The sequence below is a fragment of the Desmodus rotundus genome, chromosome 11, assembly GCF_022682495.2.
Source record: "Desmodus rotundus isolate HL8 chromosome 11, HLdesRot8A.1, whole genome shotgun sequence".
Taxonomy (NCBI): Eukaryota; Metazoa; Chordata; class Mammalia; order Chiroptera; family Phyllostomidae; genus Desmodus; species Desmodus rotundus.
The window spans coordinates 72,901,878-72,922,356 of NC_071397.1; the positions used below are offsets into that span (position 1 = coordinate 72,901,878).

Below are 20,479 nucleotides of genomic sequence, written 5' to 3' on the forward strand. Positions count from 1 at the left end.
AATGGCACTTCTGGAGTATGAACCAATCTTAATTTTATTTTTTATTTTTTGGTTACTCGGTCATTTGTTTTTTTTCTTCTCACTGTTTAGATTTTTACATGTGACTTAATTGTAATACTGTAAGCACAGGTGAATGTGGGAGAATTTGAAATGCTTTATTTTTTTTCCATTGGAATGGAAATTTAATTCTATTTTTAATTTCCTTTCAGGGCCCTCCTTTTACCTGGTTACTATAGGTAACTGAGTATGACAAAAAGGCATGTTTGATTTATAACCCAATACTCTTAGGGTCAGAAGGGCCCTAGAAATTAGTGGGTCCTGCATTTTACAGATGAGGAATCAGACCCCTAGAGAAGGGAAATGACTCACCTAGGGCGCTGAGGCTGCTAAGTGCCAGATCTGCCTGCAGAATCCAGGTCTCTTGACTTGAGTGGTTCTTTTTCTCCTACATCAACCCCCCTTTTTCTCTTCCCTTGTATAATGACATCGAGTATATACTAACAACAAACCTGTCACGTGGACTTCCAAACTTTCTGGTGCATGAGTTCAAGTTTTTGACAGTGAGTATGACCATATAATTTATCCTGTGACTCACAGATGATGTCCTGTGAGTATTGCTTGAAGTCTCCACATACTCATCCCTGAGAGGACTGTTGGTGTCTTCATTTGAAATACACCTGGGAAGGTCATTTTCACTGTTAAAGACAAATGCCAGATACAGTAACAGGGTTATAACCGCTAATTATAGTGTCAATGTGTTCTTTTGTTCCTCTCGTCAGCGTGCTCACATGTATGTATCCCATTTTGCTATTCTAGGTTTGTGTGCTGGAGAGACAAATATTTGACTTCCTTGGATATCAGTGGGCACCTATCCTGGCAAATTTTGTACATATTATTATCGTCATTCTTGGTTTATTTGGAACTATTCAATATAGACCTCGTTACATAAAAGGAGTAAGTACTCTTCCTGCCTTTTAAAAATGTTATCGAAATAGAGAAAGATATGAAAGTGTCTTGAAAATTTATATGTATACCCTCTCCTTGAAGTACTATGTGCTTGTTTTCATAGTTTCAGATTACATCTACAATAATTTAAAAAGCCATGTTTAAAGCACTTGACAGTGAATGTAATCAGATTGTTCTCATCCATTGTACTTTCATTAAATTTTCTTTTGTAATTAAAAGTAGAACTGTACCCTTATATTTCCATATTATAAAATAAAGTCTTGGCCTCTGATTTAATAGATTTAATGGGAATTTTTCCCATTTTAAATAATCATATTTTAAATTGAATAAGATAATTTAACATTAATACAAATGAACTTATAGTTTCAGTGTGAAAATATTAACACATATTAGGGTTAACACATATTAACACATATATATTTGTCATACTTGAAAACCAGAAGAATCTGGACCAATATCTCTATGTTCTCCATGATTTCCTTTTTGGCTTAGAGGAAGTATTTTGCATTTCCACTCAAGTTAAACTTACTTAACATAAAAGTGAAATCCAACTCTGTTGCAGTTGCTATGGGAACCATGATTTAGGATTTTTTACTTTTGTATGTGTCTCAGATCTCAGCTATAGCTCTTCATTAATGTAGATTTTTTTCAGTCTCATCGTTTTTCTGTTTCTTTTCTTAACAAAAGGAAAAGTCCATAGGCATTTATTTAAAATATAAAGTGAGTTTGTGGTAAAGGCATACATGGAAGATAGCACAGGTAAAGCGCACCGTATTCAGCAGAAACCAGCAGGTCGTCTCCGGTTTCACGAAGGCCTCCTTCACATAAAAGTTTCCCCTATGACCTTTTCTCTTTGTCATCTGGAATCGAAATAATGCTCCTTGGTTCAGAAATAGACAATATGATGGCAGGTGGGACCCAGGGGTTCCCTCTCTGACTAAGGATGAGTGAAAAGTTCATCGTCTCCTCCTCTAAAGTGCACACCCAGAAATGAGTGCATGTAACCTCCAAGGGGGTCTAGCCATGTAAATCTTATAAAAGACAGATGTGTTCTGTTGCAGAGTGAAGTTTTTCAACGCACAGATATTTGTGGTATGGTTCATTTTCTTATATAAATTGTAATTTGATTCAATATGCGCACAATATTACAGGGTTTGGGAGTGGGTCTTCTGAAGTCATAATACCTAGTTTGAAATCTTGCATCTGCCAAAGTCTGTGTGACTTTAGACAGCATAATGTCACTGATTCTTCCTATCTTTAAAACGAAAGCAATAATTACTTTAACTCATATGCTTTAATTAATGGATGCATGATAAGCCATTATGTGAGAGATTCTTAATTTAACTTTTCTTTTATTAGACTTTGAGGCCACTCCATGACTTTATTCTCATAAAAGATGCCACCCTGGCCATCATACAGGTAGACATGTCAGCTCCACTGCTGATGCGGTTCTCGGGATACAAATCTAGATGTGGATCAAAATGTTTGTGTGGTTTAAAAACACAGAGGTTTGTTTTGAGGAATAAATGAGGTATTCTATAAAATAACCTTAGCACAATGCTCGGTGTTTAAGATTGGCCAATAAATATTAGCTATATTTTTCTTTTGTTGCTGTTATTATTTGAGAGTAATACTAAACTCTATAGACTAGCAATAGGCTGTCAGGCAATTTAAAATAGAATAAGGTGTTCTAAGCTGTTAGTTGAACTATTTCTACCCTTTTATTCCAAGCTGCTACAACTCTTAAAAATTTTTACTTGATTTCTGTGTATCAAATTATAATTCCATCCCTATCTAAGGGATAAAATACATACCCACAAATCTTTTCAAGACAGGCTGTTCTCTCTAGCATCAAGGGTAAAAATGGATGCCATGGGACATCTTTAAGGTTGTTAAAACTTTTATACAGCTCAAAAAGTCTCTGAAATCTTTCTGAGGTCTTAACAGTGTGTCTTAGAGCTACATCGTTGATTTGATCTTGACTTGCAGACAGCATTCTGAATTTAATCTTTTCTTAGAGACAACGTCTTAACTAGGGAAATCTTTTGCCCACTGACAATATTGTAAATGTGAAACTTCTATTTTCTAAATCAGCACATCCTGAGTTGGAAATATAAACTCTAAATTATACTTGAAAAATGAACTGTTTTTTTTTTTTTTTTTTTTACTTTAGCTCAATTTTCTCTTCAATGTAATGCTATATGTGATTAAAAGGTCACAAGTAACATTGTCAATTGTTTGCTGGGAAACCCGCTTGGCCAGATCCACACATTTATAGGTGTACTATCTTCCCAGTTATTGCAGGCTGTTGTCAGGCTAATTGTTCTGACAATAATTACCAAGAATTCTCTTGTCTCCAGCCCTCTAAAACAACTTCCTTACTCTTGTGTCTGTCTCTACCAATAGTCTCCCTGCTGTCCTCTGTCCTCTACCTGCCATATTGTCTTAAAACTAATGCTGTGTGTTTTGGGTTTGTGTTACTGTACCGCTCAAGTTTTAGTACCAATTCCTGTTCTAGTTATATAAAAGTTTATACACACACATACATACATACATATACATATATATGTATATATATGTATACATACACTCTAGGGATGGATATATACATATATAAACACAGTAAAGATATTAACTGTTTAAATATTATAAATTTCCATTTTTTATTATTTTTCTCTTGCTAAAATTGACTTCTTTTCCCTTTGTGATATCTTCTATTGCTTTAAACATTATAAAATTTATATATACTTGAAAAGTGCAATGTTAAGTCTTCATTATCTTTAGGTCTAAATCTACTAAAACAAGAAGGCAGATGCCCTGAAGTAGAGTCTAAGGAAATATATCCCTTTCCACATTTGCTGTTTGTAAAGAGTTTCACTTATTGATAGGATATTTTATTCTATTTAATTGGAAAAATGCCCCCCAAAGCATGTGGACATCGTCTGAAACACTGAGCACAGTAGCAACAAATAAAATTCAGAGAGTATTGGTAAGTTAAATAGTAAAGAAGAAAAAAAATTAAATTCAAAACAGTTAATTAGAAAAAGAACTCAGTAGTACCCTTTGAGGGCCCCTGGTTTCCAAGGTGTATAAATATGTTGAGGGAAGGTAAAATTCAATTTTTTAATCCCAAGCAAAGGAAATCTGAAGCCAGAATTTACGAAAAGCATCTCTATGTGTAATTCTCAACAGTATTGGTCCAAAAGAGGTGTCCTGATTAACTCCAGTGGAATATCCCTAAGTAATGCACAAAGTGGCTACCAGAAGAGCATCACCTTATGTCCCAAATGGAATTGTCCAACGCTTCTTCATTTGGGCCTACGGCAAGCAAAATATGATTTGGGATATTCAATGTTTATTAGTTAGCAGCAAGAAAATGTTGATGAGTGCACCCCTTTAAACTTGCTAAAATAATCTGAGGGGAGTGTAGGCTTCTAATTGCTAAGGGAATTGCAGTTTTCTTGCTGATATGGCCCAAGGCCATGTTGCCATAATGCCCAGTAATATTTCTACTTTTCCTTTTTCCTCCCCCTTCCCCCTCCCTTCCTTTTTCTTCCTTCCTTCTCTTTCTCTTTCATTTTCTTTGCTTCTTTCTATTTAAGAAAGTTATTTTAAGTTATTTTGAAAGAATGAAGAATATCTTAGAGAGTTTGGGCTCACTGGCTTAATCGAAGAAACCCCGTCCCCAAACTAGAAATAAATTAAAAATAGCTAAAAATTCATTACTCAAATTTCATAAAAACAAAGAAGAGTACAACATACCAAAATCATAGTAATATTTGTAAAAGTCCTATTTTTTGTTACCCTTCACCTAGATCTTTCTCTACAAATCCTATAAACCTCACGGGAACCTCACAAAACTTTTGCCTAAACTCATGACTAGGAAATAGTGGAGTTGGAATGTAGACCCAGGTCCTTCTAACTGCCAAAGCCATGCTCTTAACCACTTACTGGACTGTCCCTCTGTCCGATAAGACTCCTCAGCTTTCTGGTACCCTTCCAACTGCCAGTGGACTGCCTGCTAAAGCTCTTGGACCCCCAGTTAACTATATTAGAGACTATCTCCATTCCTAGTACTTTTTTAGTAAAACCTCAAAGTCACTGCTTCTCAATAGACGCCAAAGTTCAGTTCAGAACCGTGGTACTTATGGAGACTGGGCTGAAGGGTGAGTGGGCCATGTGTCTCTCACAGCCCCTGTAAGCTACTCCAGACAAACAGTGCTGCATGCCTGTGCTGTGCCAGTTCTTTCCGGGTATTCTTATTCCTGAATTTCATTTTAGCAATATGTCAATTGACCTACATTAAATGATGCTATAAGAAACAGATTTATGACATTTATCTATTTTAAAATTTTGTTGAAAACATTGCTTTACACATAAGAAAAATCTGTCTTTTGTCTTAATCCTGGGAAGAATAATACTTTCCTTATGTTTTATCTTAGGGACCCAGGGACCCACTTGATTTACAAAAAATGCTTTATAGATTTATTTTCCAATAAAAGTGATACTAAATTATTTTACTGGACAATATTTATTTTGTGCTTACTGTACACAAAATACTGTCCTAGGCACTGTGATGTAAGCCTTGTAAAAACCCAAGCGGAAGCCGCTATGAGGAATGCAGACGACACATGGGCAGTAAGTCACAGGGTGATGGTGCACTCTAATGGTTGTGTGTGTATCTGTGTGCATGTGTGTGCACACACACTCTCTAACACTTCATGTGCATAGTATATTCTCTCTACTGAGCTCACAGTTCTTCTACCCTGACATTTGAATAATAACAATTGATACAATGTAATTTTCAGTTACTAACCTGGAGAAAGATAAGGGCATTTGGATATAGAAAAAAATTGAGTAAGGTATAAAAATGAAAACAAAACATTAAAATCCCTAATAGCTGGAGATAATAGCCCATTGTTATTATTTTTAAAAATATATTTTCCACTCCTTTAATATCCACACACTTTTTAAAAAACTAGTATCATGTTATATGTGCCATCTTGCTTCTTTTTTTTACACTTACCATGAACTTCTTACATTTAATTGTATATTAATTAATTACTCTTTGAAGATATTAAATTAATTTATAAAATGTCCAAATCTTTGCCCATTTTTTCTGCTTATTTTTTTCTGGTTAGTTTGTATTTATAGCTAATTAACCTATTTAACTAATAGAAATTACTTTGATATCCTTCAATATGTAATGTAAATATATCAAAATCTCTAATATTACATGTTTTTATTTTGGTCATTTTGGCTAAAATAATTTTTATTTTAATTTTTACCTGATAAAATATTTATCATTTCTGAGTTTTTGTATACATATTATAATCTCCTACATTTTCTTCTAAAATAATTATTGTTTGATCTTTTATAGTAAAATTTTAACTACTCTTGAATATATGTTAGTACTTAATAGGACACTGGTTCTATTTTCTTTCTCATGGGTAATCATTTGGGCCACCATTTATTTTCTCAAATATAATTGAGATATCTTACTTATTTGTGTTAAAATTATCACATATACTGTTTTTTCCTCAATTATCTATTCTGTTCCACTGATTCATTTGTATCCCGTGTCGCTACCTAATTGGTTATTACAATGGCTTTGTAGTATGTTCTGACAGATGGTAAAACAAATATGCTCAGTATTCCACTTGTTCATGCTTTCCTTGGCTATTCTCCAGTATTATTCTTTAATATTAAATTTAAAGTCATTATATTCAATTAAAAACAATAAAATATTATGATTATAATTGAAACTGCTATTTTAGAACAATTAATTTGAAGAAAAGGATACTTTAGGAGGTTAGGTGTCCCATTCAAACATTTGGTCATTCCATTCTAATCTCTCTTGTTTTGTTTTTATCTTAATTAAGAAAATATAGACTTTTTCATATAGACTTTGCACTTTTCTTATTATATTTTTTCTTATATATTTTGCAACTTTTATAATGACTGTGGATGGAAAATTTTTCTCTTAGTAGGTACTTATTATTAAAATGGAGAAAATATATTGTTTTGGCACATTCTTCACATCAGAATTTCCTTCTTATAAAGTTTTGCTAGCAGCTCTTTGGTGTTTATAGGTGCTATCTCTAGACAAAATCTTTGTCACTTATGTATACTATTAATATTATTTCTTTTAGATTCTTATTGTTTCACAAGACTCTCTAAGAAAGTGTTAAATATATATGGTAATAGCAAAACTCTCGATCTAGTTCTGAATTTAAATGTTAAGATTTTAGCATTTGTAAATTGTTGAGTAAATGCTATTAGTATTCAGTAAATAGTCTTTACTATATTTAAGTAGTTTCCTTCACTTTTCAGGAATGGCAATGTATTTTATTAAATATTTTAACCTATATAAGTATGTTAATATGACTTCCTTTTAAAATGTTCAATGTACTTAATTAGATTGATAAATGTTTTGATATTAACTCAACCTTCTTTACTAGACTATAATTTGTTTATAGTCTAATTTATACATTTTGCAATTACTGTATTCTACTTCTAATATTGTATTTCCACTTTACATCTTTATTTGAATATAAGATTCATTTATAGATTTTAACTTGTAATACATGGTGAGGCAGAAGTAGGCTTACAGTTATATTTAAAACCCAGAGTTTATTCTTGTAGTATTATTTATTAATTATAGTATTATTTTCCATATGAACAATTACAAACCTACATTTTCCCACCCTGTATTTTGCAAATAATGCAAGCTTCATAAAATAACTTGGGGAGATTTCCTTCTGTGATCTAATATAGTTTAAATAGCGTCAGAGCTATTAATATTTCCTAGAACTCATCTTTGAAATCATCTAGTCCTTGTACTTTGATGAATGGTAGCTGTTAAATCATCTTTCTAAATCTGCAGTAATTGGTCTTTTCAAGTTCTGTACTTCTTGCAATGTCTTGGCAATATAAATGTTGAAAGAGAGCATCTATTTTTCTGGAGCTTTTGGTTTAAGTTATTGTCATAAAGCTCCAGAATTATTTTCTTTTTAAAAATCTCTTCTTGATCCTGAGTTTGGTCTCTTTCTCATTCCTTTCTTCTTTTTCCTTTTTCTATGTCTGTAAGCTTATCTCTGACACAGAGAAAAGTGAAAAATGATAAGATCAAAGGCATCTCATTTCTGCGTTTGCCCTTCTCCTTCGTTCTACAATAATAGGAAGAGGCAGGATGTTGATACAGCATTGGAATCCTCTCCAGTGTATTTGCTAATTTTTATGGCAATGGATGTGGCAAATCCATGGTGTAGATTTATGACTTTTCTTGATTTAGATTTTTTTATCATAATCTGTGTGTCAAATAGCAATTAGGAGCAATCATTTAGAAAGAAAAAAAATGTTTTGACTTGACAAAAGGGTTCACCTTCACATTATTTAATTCCGATATTTATTAACAATTTTCTTTTACAATTCCAGCCAAATTGACACTAAATGAAGAATGGTCTTTGGGAGTGAGTAGTAATTACTACAAAACCACTTTGGTATAATACTCTCTATACTATTTATTTCAGAATAAATCTTTCTTTATAACAGTGTCACAAAATACTCTGCATTTGACCCTGCAGGTGACGGGTAAACAGTTATTTTTGCAGCATGCCTTTTGATTGCCCAGCTGTCTCCTCCCTGGAATAATTGTCATTTTTTCTGGTCATTTCTGTGTTTATTTGTGGACATCTTGTCAGTGGTTTTGGAAATGTTGAATCATTTGGGAATGACAAGCACAAGAACATGTTATCTAACCTGCACAGTTAAACCTCAGTCCACCTAGACCTGCCATTTTCTGGAACACAGTGGGATCAAGTTTTTTCTCTTTAACCCCCTGTCTTTTGGAGGTACCAGCTATGTTTAAGGAATTTTGTAAAATAAATATTTTACTGTATGTATTGAAACATTTAGTCTAGAATTTATTTTTGTCAGGGTGTCATGGATTGCAAAGTTAGTATGTGCGTGCAAAGGATGCCCCTTGGGAATAAGGCTGCTATTTCCTAAATAATTTTATTCACTGTACAGTAAAGTTACTACCTAGGAATGTTTTATTTTAATTGTCTTGCCATTAGTTTTTGATGGAGGGCTTAAATGCTTGCATTACATTGAAAGTGACACTTACAAAGTAGTTCGTGTTTAAAAATTTATATTCTAGCACAGTTTTCATTCTATCTTCTAAAAGCTTGTATTTTCCTTCTACTCATTCTTTTATTCTTCTTCTAATGACTGTTTTATTGTTACTACTTTAATACAAGGCATTTAATCAAATACATGCCAAAATGTGTGGACCTTGGGAGAGCTTTCAGTGATGTTCAGCTGACAACTTATACAGTGAAGATGAAGTTAGCCCCAGGGCTGCAGGCCATCCTGGAACAGTGACTTGGAACCCATTTTTCGTACTCGTTGTGTGCACTGCTGTAGAGTGGGTGAGAATGAGACCCACTGATAAAGGAGAGGTTAAAAAATTATTAGTCAGTTTTGAGAAGCTTAATACAACTTTATTCAAGGAGAAATTAGTGTCATTTCTAATGACTTTATGCCCCCACTACTATTGATTAATTTGAATTGAATGTGAATGACTTTCAATAAATCAGAACACTCACCTTTAGATATCAGGTACTAACACCTTCTTCCCAAGGCATATTGTAATTATGACTTTCTGAACTAAAAAAAACATATAATGAACATGTAAAACTTTTCAAGAATTCTATCCATTTTTCATCAAAGGCAATCTTCCAGTTTTAGCCCACTTGAACTGTTCTTCATAAATTAGTAAAAAAAATAAACTAGAACTCAGGACGAATTTGTCACTTATCTAGCGGTGCCTCCTTCCCTGCACCGTTGCCACCTCCTCTGTTATGGCATAACGACTACCCATCACTGTACAACCCCACCTTGTTTTCATTGTGTAACGTTGCTGTTAATATGCAAAAAACATAATTTGTCTTTAACCAACTTTAAAATGAAAAACATTGTGCTTTTTAGTATCACTTAGGAAATGAAGCATTCCCCTCAGATTGCTTTTCCTTCACACTGATTACTAGAATTCAAATTTCTTCATGGGTAAGCTGCCACTCGGTCTTCATTTCTTGTATATCAGTGGACAATGAACTACATTTTTCAGGGCCAGTTGCTTTCCAGTCATAATAAGGTGTGTACAGAATAGAAGTATGCATTTGAAATTTATAGAGCAAGAAACAATAACCTAAATAGAGTTGCTAGACCAAAACTCTTTAGTTATCTTTTTAAAAGCATATTTGATGATCTTATTTTATTTGATAGTTCTCAAAAATATTTTATATCATTGCTTCTAATTTTTTCCTCATTTCACCATTTTATACAGCTAAAGGTATGTTATGCCCAAGAAGAAATTATTTAATTATAACTTGGTTTATAGGAAGGTTTAAGGACTCATATATCCTCATGAAATATGCAAGAATTCCGTAAAATGAGTGATGCCAAAATTATATAACTAAAACTTGCATTAAAAGCAGTTTACTTAATAGTTGGCAAAAGGGGTACAAAATAATTGCATAATTTAAAATTAAAGTCATAACAAAGTTTTATTGTGTTCTTTTAACTGTTTCTCTTTTTGTTATTTTATGGTAAAATTGCCTTAAAGCCCCTTATAGTTCTGCAGCAAAGGTATCTATGACAGAGAAGCTTACAGCAAAAACACCTGGGATGGAACGGAACGACACCCTGTTGAGGATTGCCCCATTGCTCAGAAATCTTTTACTTTCTGTATCCCATTGTTGGACATGTCAGAGCAATGGTCAAAATATTCTGTCTTCTCCCTTTTACAATTTTACTGATCCATATACACTTATGTGTGGATTATACTTGGGCTAGCACTTTAATTTCTTTGAGTTTCTAATCCATAAAATAGGGATGTGAATGCTCACTCTATCTACCATAAGTGGGCAGAAATAAGATTTATAAAATATAAAGCACAAATATTTGGAATGATATCATCTGGCGACTATGCTAATGTGATTTTGTAGGGAAGAAAAACTTTTACCTTCTTCCTTCTATGTTCTTTGGCTTGCCTAATAAGTAAATTAACATAAGGCAAATTAATAGGAGAAAAACAAACTTTAATGTCATATGTACAGGAGCTCATATGAGTCCTGTACATGGACTCAAAAAAAAATATGAGTCTCAAAGAAGTAACCAAAACTAGTAATGTGTGTGTGTGTGTAGAATTGAAAACACAGCGAAGTTTGGAATTGAGCTACTAATTAGTAAAGTAATAAAGTTTGTTTGCAGAGCCTCTTGGTCTGGAACTCCCTACGTCTGGTGATGAGGATGTCTCTTTAACTATCAGGGCAGCACACTTGCACTGGCTGCGTCTTAAGTCACTTTAGTTCACAATAATGAGTACGCCAAAGTGGCACATTTGGGTGCAGCCCACCATGAATCCCATCAGTTTGTAAATGTCATGCCTAGAGGCAATAAGTGGTGATGGAAAAAATAAAAATAAAAAGTACCTTTACCTGCATAATCAAATTTCAGGTGAATCAACCAACAATTTTCTGGGATGAGAACTTCAAACTATAGCTAAATGACTAGCCAAAGAATTCTTTTAAACTCCAGGTATTATTTTGGTTTGATATTCAAAATGCAATGAAGAACTTCTTCAGACATTATTTTCTTCAGCGTGTTCCCACGCAGCAAGGATTGTTTCCTGCACTTGAACCCCTTTGTTGTACTGTCTGCACATTTTCCGCTTCTATTAAAGGTGAAGGGCTGCAGGGTTGATTAAAACATGAAAGACTTAAGTGTCAGTTATGGTGTAGCCCTCATATGCAATTTACCCCTTATACTTCTGTTCTGTGAATGGCTTTTTCTTTTAATGTTTGTCTTCATTTATATCACACTAATGTATTTGATGTTATTACAATTTATTTGTAGTGCTCCTGCAGCCTATTGTTAATAACTGGAAAGCTATAAAGTTTTGTAATTATGTCCTTACTTTGAGAAGAATGATTTTATATAGTACATCTTACAAGTTCTTTTATAAAAGTATGTAGAAATATAAGGATCACATTCATCAAATGTATTCAAGAATTTGGGAAAAAGTTACATTGATACTAAATTGGCTACGGATTCACATATAAATGTACTTATAGGTATGGTACCTGTACAAAGAAAGCCAAGATAAAAAAGAAGGAAGAAATGGAGATTCTCTGTGGAGGAATCAGGATAGATGAGTGTGCTTTAATACATTATATATAAGACATTTTTCTTCTTCCATCACTGCATTTTCTCAAAAAGAATTCAATGGATACGTTTTCCAAAATTTATCTTGATAGCGGGTTGTGGTGTAAAAAAATTGGGGTAGTAACTTCTGTTAAAAGTGAAATCAGGTTGTGATTGCTGAGCTGTACATATTTTTAAAATTATTTTGGAAGTAAAAATGATAAATTATGTCATGCAACTTGTTATTTAATATAATAAGGTTTTAATATTTAGAAAGTTTTATACAAACTACTTGAATATTTAGATGAATGTGAAAGCATGCATGGCTCCTACTGCTTTTATTTTGCCTTTTTAATAATGAGCAGCTAAGAAAATCCTTAGGTTTCTGTTATTATACTTATTATACTTTGATTTTCATCTAGCCTCTCCTTCATTCATTTACGATTGTGACATAATGTTAATATGAACATTTAATTTCAATTCAATCTCATATTTCAGGAAACAGCCAAGTCAAAATACACATTTTTTTGGAAGAGATAGTCTACCAATTTATCACCATAAAAACACTAAAACTTTAGTTCTTTCTAATTTTAGTCCCTTTCTTCCCTAAAGATACCTGTCAAGCCTTTTACTTAATCTCATCCTCGTCTTCATCTTCTCGTGGATGCATTATAATCACAATAGCAAGTGTAATTTCAGAGTAGTTAAATTCCTAGGCAACAATACTCCTATTGTTTTCAAGGCTCTTGTACTTGCTTTCTTCTTTGTCTTTGGAAGATATAGGCCTGTGTCTTTCTTAATTTTTTAGTAAAAAAGATGATGCTAAATTTGTGGTATGGAAAAGGAATGCAAATAAATGAATAACATTTTTTTTTATTTAGGGAAAATTTAAGTTTCTCCCTGAGCAAGGTAATTTAATAGTAAACCTTTTTTCCCATCTCATAGGTTCATTTTTTTTCAGATTTTTTTTACACTTTTAATTTTTTCCAAATCCAGCATTGTTTTCGGTAGTTTGATTTGCTCTTTTGTCACTATGATTTCTAATTTAAATCATGAAGTGAATATTCTGAAAAACAGTTCACTAGGTCACTGTCATGTTGAAAGGCGAGTCTCCGTGATTTTGCTCTTCACATGTGAAATAGGAATGATACTTTGTAACTGGCAATTCAGAGGAATAATTTCTTGAGACTTCAACACATCAGAAAATTTCATCTATGTGAAAGCTTATATAAAAATATTCGTTGCTTTTGGTTATGTCTCTAAACTTGATCCAGGTTGTGGGGATGTAACTGAATAGGAAGGTGAATATCTGTCTTGATTCTCTCTAGTGATCTCACTTCTTAAATGTTGGCGAGGAACGTTAGAGCTGCACCTCTAATGATATTATTTTCAACTTGGTTTGAAAATCAATTCCTGTAACTTATTTCCTTGAATTCAGAACAAGTCGCGCTGAACTCAGTCCTGTTGTAACAACGTGGCTTGTCGGGGTGTCATATCCTCTAAAGGTGGAAGGCCCCGGTGCCTTTGCCACCTGCCAGTAAACAGCATTAAAATAGCTCCATGTACACTTGTGGAAGCTGGGACACACAAGTCCCTAGAGCTCATCAGCTGGCAACAAAATAAAATTATAGGTCCTTTAATATCCAAATTAGAGACTCCAAGTTTACATCTCCCCAAATTAGCAGAAAGTGCAATTTCTTCTACTTCATCACCCTCTTGCGTGTTATGTCTCAGCATACCCAGGACTGCTTATTCACGTCCAAGAAGTTAGTCTTGATCATTTTCCCCTACCGATGAAGTCAGTACCCAAATACACGTTCACTTTTAAGGGGCCACACGGTTCCCACTAAAAATGCTGGCGCTTCATAAAACTCCACCACCTGGGGCAGTATAATGACTGCACACAGATAGTCTGGTTCATTTGCCCTTTTCCGTTTTTTTCTGCTGCCAGATCTACTATGGGCCAGAGATTAGTATCCCCAGTGCCTTCTGCCACAGTATTACTCCCCATCTTCTCAGCGGTAGTCTCTGCTGACTGGTTCGGGCTCTGGTGGCCGCGCAGCCTCAGAGAGCCCCCTCCAGCTCTGCCCCGCCCAGTGTGTGCAGACTGATCACACGCCTTCCCCCAGGTTACAACAGTCGTCCTTCACTGTGTTCCCTCAAGCCCTGCTAAACTGTTCAGCAGGGTTGGACTATCAATTACACCTTTTTCTTACACCCAGCACTTCCTTCTGACTTCCTAAGCCCTAGGATTACCCTTGAGTCACTAGTCCAACTGTCCTTATGTTGAGGTTCCTTATGGGACCCCTGTAATTTTAGAATTATTTGCAGCTATTCCAGGAACCAGACACAGTCAAACAACGTTGATCCTCAAATGGAAAGGAAATGGGTTGTGGACCATTTCAATTTCCATTATCACAGGAATCGCTTTCATCTGTGCCAAAGGAAAGACTCTTACATATTCCTAGGGGAGGGGTATTGAATAATTTGCTTGCCAGACAACAATAGGTAAGTACTGGCCTTTGCCTGACCAAACTAATCTTGTTATAGTCGTACTTTCTCCACTGGCCTTCAGCGAGCTTAAATGAGCACTTGGCTTATGTAACTAAAAAACAGTGTTAGCAGAGCTAAGGGAGTGTCTGTACCAGTGGTGGGAATAAAGACCTCCCCTGCCTGAAATTAGCAGCTTTCATTGTTCATCACCTCTAAGGCCTTGCCTCCCCAGGGCTGTCTGCAAGACCATGAAGACATACAGTAGAATATGAGAACTCTAACTACGTACCTACTGAAGAGAGTTTTATGGATCGGTAATTTTTAAAGCCATGACTTCATCCCCACTACTATATGGGACAACATTGAACACTTGGCTGGAAATTCCCAGTTGCTCATAACTTAACATAATTTTTTTCTCTAGAAAACATAAACTTTGTTAATAATTAAGGTTCTGGACACTAAAGATACGGATCTGGCACTATTATTTTTGAAATGTGTTGGCCTGTCCACTCTTCTTCAAGTCAAATAAACTCTTTATGCTTTGGTTTTATCTTCACACCCGTTTTGAATTGTTGCAATTCCAAAATGGAAGATTAATATAAAATATTGAGCATAGACCTGGAATAAGTAGGCTCTCAAATGATCATCTGTTACATTAAAAAATTTCACTTCTTTGTCGATTTCAACATTATCTTTGGTCATGATTTATTGAGACTTAGTAGCAAGAATATCACCTTAGAGTCAAAAAGTCTTTCTGAACTAAGAGATAATCAAAATTATTGAAGTTCTCTTCTAAATAGGGTTCCAATACTCTTCTACCAGAACTTTATTTAAATATCTTTGTTATATAGCTCTTGGTCACAAGTCTGTAACAAAGTTTTGAGTAACAATAGACCTGCTTTTCTTCTCTCTTTCCATTTCCAATGTTTCCATTACGATTTCCAACTTTCAAGGCTCAGCAGAAAAAGAGCCACTACTTTTTCAAACCTTGCTCATTGTCATGAGAATCATTACCAGGAGTGAAACATTTTCAGCCTGACACTAAAAAGCAAGATAAATATCACATATGGTTGGAAGCTGCTGCACTAAAGATGTTCCAAAATCCCCATTGCTCACTACTTCTCTGCTTCACCTGTCAACAGCTCTATTTATTTGGGGATTGTTTTTATGGGTTATTGTCTCTACATAGGCATAGATGATAAGGCCACACACATTTATCTGGGATAAACAGAACTATAAATTATATATAATTTTAAATGTAAAATGATAAAGATCTTAGAAAAGCAGCTTCTCATTTTGTTGTGAACTCAGCAGATAATGAATGAGTTGGTAATGCTTGGAAGTATCCAAGACCATGCAACCACGTACCTGTTATCAGTGGAGATACTGTTGTTAAACCATTTTAGAATGGCCCAGCAAATGGCTTCCTGTAGTGCTGTAAGGGCAGCCCCAGGAGCTCTGTGAAGTCCTCAGAGAGTAATGTGGTTTTAGCCTGCCCAAGGCTAATGTTGTGTCAAGGTTCTTTCCAGAGTGTGTGGTAGCTTATGAATGGACCTTGTGATCAGTAAAGAAATAATCTTCCCAGTTGCTAAATTCAAGGAATAAGGCATCTTAAACTACTTAAATGCTTTAGATTTAATTGACTCTGAAGGTGTGGGAGTCTGCTACCAGGAACAGAGAGACAAAGGCACTTTTTAACATTTGGAAAAGGCCTACAGAGAGTCTGCTACCATTTGGGGAATACAAGGTGTTTCTGTGACATGTTTTGATTATAGTAATAATAATAATAAATAATAAGAGAGCTCTGAATATCAGTCCCTAGGAGACATGGATGTGGAAATTAGGGAAACAAAATCATAATATATTCAATTTCTAAAATTCCCTTTAGGAATCACATAAATTTCTATGAATTGTCAATCACCTTTAATTTAGGCATTGAAATTGATAAAACACAGACCTTGTAAAAAGTTAATAGATTCTAGAGTATTTTTTCTATAGATAGGTATTTTTCCTATATTTTTTCAAATCAGATCATTACTCTACAAAGAAAAATGACATTTTTCAAAGGGTGGATTATTATATGTAGCATTTCCAGGGATAACTTATGATGTATATAGTATTTTGACAATAGCAAAGGCAAGTAAAATACAGAAAAACATTATTTTTATGTTATCAAAATGAGATTGTATTTGATATCAGTGTGAACTTATTAAAAATCCCATGCCCCTTTTTAAATGTTTCTCCCACAAGTGTACATTACCACTGATTTTCTGGTTTTATGTCTCTTTTCTGTCATTCCCTATTTGTTTGTTCTTAACAAGGAACTGAAGATAATTGGGTTAAATGTAACTATTGACTGAAAAGTTTCTTAAAGTCGTCTATTGACATCTATGAGAAATGTATAATACAAAAGCGTAACTCAACAGTTAAGAGTGCCGTGCTTTGTTACATGGTTTGTTTCCCATTTCTTTCACAGTATGTGTGACGTGTGTCATTGTTTCACGTGAGAGAGAATTTGAAACCTGTTCTGTCCTTGCTCCATACCTGGCTGTGGCATTTCTCAGGTCAGGGGACCTAGCACGGTCTGCATGCTCACTTGACAGGAATGCAGGACAGAATTTACAGCCTGGCAGGAGGGCGGAGACAATGTTTAACACTCCTTCCAAAGTCCAAATATTCTGAGTCCTAGATTTCTAGTCTTTAAGCTGGCTCTTCACAAGTATTGGATATTTCTTTCCATACAGAAAGAGTAGATTGTAAATATTTTAATACAGACTTGTCTGTTAATCATTTTTCACTGCTAATATTGTTTTTGTAACTTTTTAATATGCTGACATGTCAATAAGGGTAATGTTTTAAAAAGTTGCCTTATATGTGTGATAGCCATTGTATTCAATCTGAGAAATTCTCTCTTTGTTTTTTTTGGCATATTCCCTACTGTTGTCATCAGGCGGAAATTCATTAAAGCAAAACAAAAAAAAAATGTTATCTACCATATTCCAGACACACACTTTAGTATAAACATCTTATACAATATCTAAAATATTATTTTCAAGTGATATTAGAGAAATGTACAAAGAAGAAATATTCATATCTGTGTGAAGGAGTCAATGAAGGTAAAATTTTGGCTGAAAGTAGAAGGACACATAGTGTTTTCCAGGCAGAAAATAATCTAAGCAAGGGATCAGAAAACGCAGAGGTAAAGAGGCAAGAAAGAGCTTATCACATTCACAAGATTAAAAAGCTTCCTATCCAGGACTTACGAATTAAACCAGTAGGTGTTCTATCCACTCTCCTTTTTCCCCCTCTCTCTCTCTTCCTCCTTCCCTTCCTTTCTTATTCACATCCTTTAGTAACCCTTGGCCTTCTGTTTTATAGTTTGTCCCAATTGCCCTTGCTCTTCAGGGCAGCAATAGACGATGTGCACCATCACCACCCTTACCACCAACACTATCAAATCCAGATTTGTTTACTTGATTTTCACAATCAAAACTCACAAGAATTTATTGAGAAGAAGCATTTTTGAACTAGATTATCTTTTCAAGAAGGAGGTCTCTTTACTCTTCTAATATGGTAAATTATTCCTTATAACTGTAGACTTGGATAAACAATAAATGTAGGGAGGGGGATTTTGTAAAATAAATGTCTGCTCTGTAGTGGCTTCCAAGATTCACTTCTCACCGACCCAGGAAATACTAGGTGAATATTTAACATTTCAATAGTTTTTATAACAATAAATTACAAAGAGGCTTAATAATTCACTGCTAAGATGTGTATTTGATCTGTATAGGAGAAGCATTGTGAAAGTGAAGGAAGACTCTTTACCATCTAAGAAAACAAAAGGATGGAGCTTAACTCCTTGTGTTTAAACTAGATGTTTTGTGAATGTTAACATGAACAAGTGTTATTTCAATCCAAACAACTGAAAATTAAAAAAAAAACTTCCATGACTCAGAACTTTTATTAATCAGTATATTAACCTTCCTTTGAAATTTATATGCTGAAGGTTTGAATGTGCAAATGAAGTAGGCACCAAATTACTGTGATGCCCAGTCATGACATATGAATTCTTCATTAGTATCATAGCTTTCACGTATTCCAGCTCTAACAAGTGTCAGGAGCATGACACAGGCTATGCTTCTTTATACTGTATGAAGTTCCATTGATCACTGAGGAAATGCACACTCCCTGATCTTAGGTAAGACTAGCTCAAAGCCATAGGATTAATAAGTACTGAGTATGATTATAAATAAATCATTGTTTTCTCAAGATATTTGTGAAAATGAGAGGCCCATGACATTGTTTAAATAAAGTTTGTCTAGTGCCAAGGGGCTTGATGGCCACATGAGATTATTTTGAGTTCTCAGTTAGCAAGGAAGCATTCTGATGTCATCCAAGTTAAGTCCATGTCATGATGTATTCCAACTTTTATGAGAAGTACTTTTCATTCTTGTCTTATTCATCTTTGGGTATCAATTTATATTTAAAACATATATCAGTGAATAAATTACACATATTAACATGAGTATGTGTACACACATGTAGTATACATACATGTATGCATGTTAAACTTTTGTGACAAAATTTAATTGAATCTAATCTTTGTCATTAAATAGAAAATAAAAACCAAAAATTTATGTTTTGTTTCAAAAGATCTAACAGATAGAGGGCTTCTATATGAAAATTGTTTTTCTGATATAAATTCAGAAAAATATATAAATATATGTATTATATAACTAATACATGTATATTAGTTAAGATGAGTAAGATTATTCCTCTGATTACAAAAATACGTAATGAATAAGAGAAAAGCAAAGAGGTAAGGTCTGCCCATGCTTATTGTAAGGCAGACAGCAGATACTTTACCAATTAACTATAAAAGTAAGCTATAAAATATTCTTGCTAAATAAATGTAAAGAACAATATAATTTCTTGAACAGCCTAGTTGTATCAGGATATGTAATATAATTAATATATGTTTCAATTTTTGTTCAGTTTATTTCTTATTCCACAAGGAACTCTTTCAAGAAACCTCTTGGGAAGAGTGGTAGGTGTGTGAATGGGAGTGGATGTTGTTAATGGTTGTTTAACAATTTGAAGGTTTGATGAGCTCAGGTTGAAATATTTATATTTACGGGAGAAGAAACCATTAATCTACCCTGTACAAATAGCTTACGATCAATAGCTATGTGTATCCTGTGGTCTTCTCTGATGGAAGTGGAAAGCTTTTAATATACATAACAGTTGACAATTACAATTGAATTCTTGCTCTTTATTACCAAGATCCATTGGAAAATATCCTCTTAAAACAATGTAAATTACTGTATCTTGGAATTATTTATTAAACTATGCTAGTTTTGTTATATTTTTAAAGATAAATGCATCAGATAAATTATTCAAAATAAGCATTTCTCAGACATGTTGTATTAGTCTTTAACGAATTTAACAAGTCTATTGGAACTAAATATAGATAATTTTAAATATAATGGTAAATCACTGGTATTTGTCATTTAAGCACATAAGATCTGAGGCATGGTAGAAAATGTATTTATAACTGTAAATGAAAACAATAAGCAACCTGTTCACCATAGTATTAGTTTTACACTGTTGTATATTACTTGATAGAGGATTGAACAAACCTCATAAACACAATTTGTATATGTCAAAGGAATGACATTTATTTTACCTGCTAAAGTACATCAAGTTTACATGAGATCTAAATATAATCAAAATTAATATTTAGTAAACAGATATAAAAGTTTAAAACTGAGATATTTCCTAAATAAATAATGAGCTGAGTTTTTCACCCCAA

General features: G+C 33.8%; 1 protein-coding gene across 3 annotated transcripts in view; it reads left to right on the plus strand.

Moving 5' to 3' along the window:
- The window catches only part of NKAIN2 (sodium/potassium transporting ATPase interacting 2), an 873,382-nt gene that overhangs the window by 431,355 nt on the left and 421,548 nt on the right, over positions 1 to 20,479 (plus strand). For all 3 annotated transcript variants that reach the window (XM_024552165.3, XM_053914338.1, XM_053914339.1), the window contains one exon: positions 817 to 954. In XM_024552165.3, coding sequence (XP_024407933.2) covers positions 817 to 954 — 138 coding nt within the window. The remainder of the gene's footprint in view (positions 1 to 816; positions 955 to 20,479) is intronic.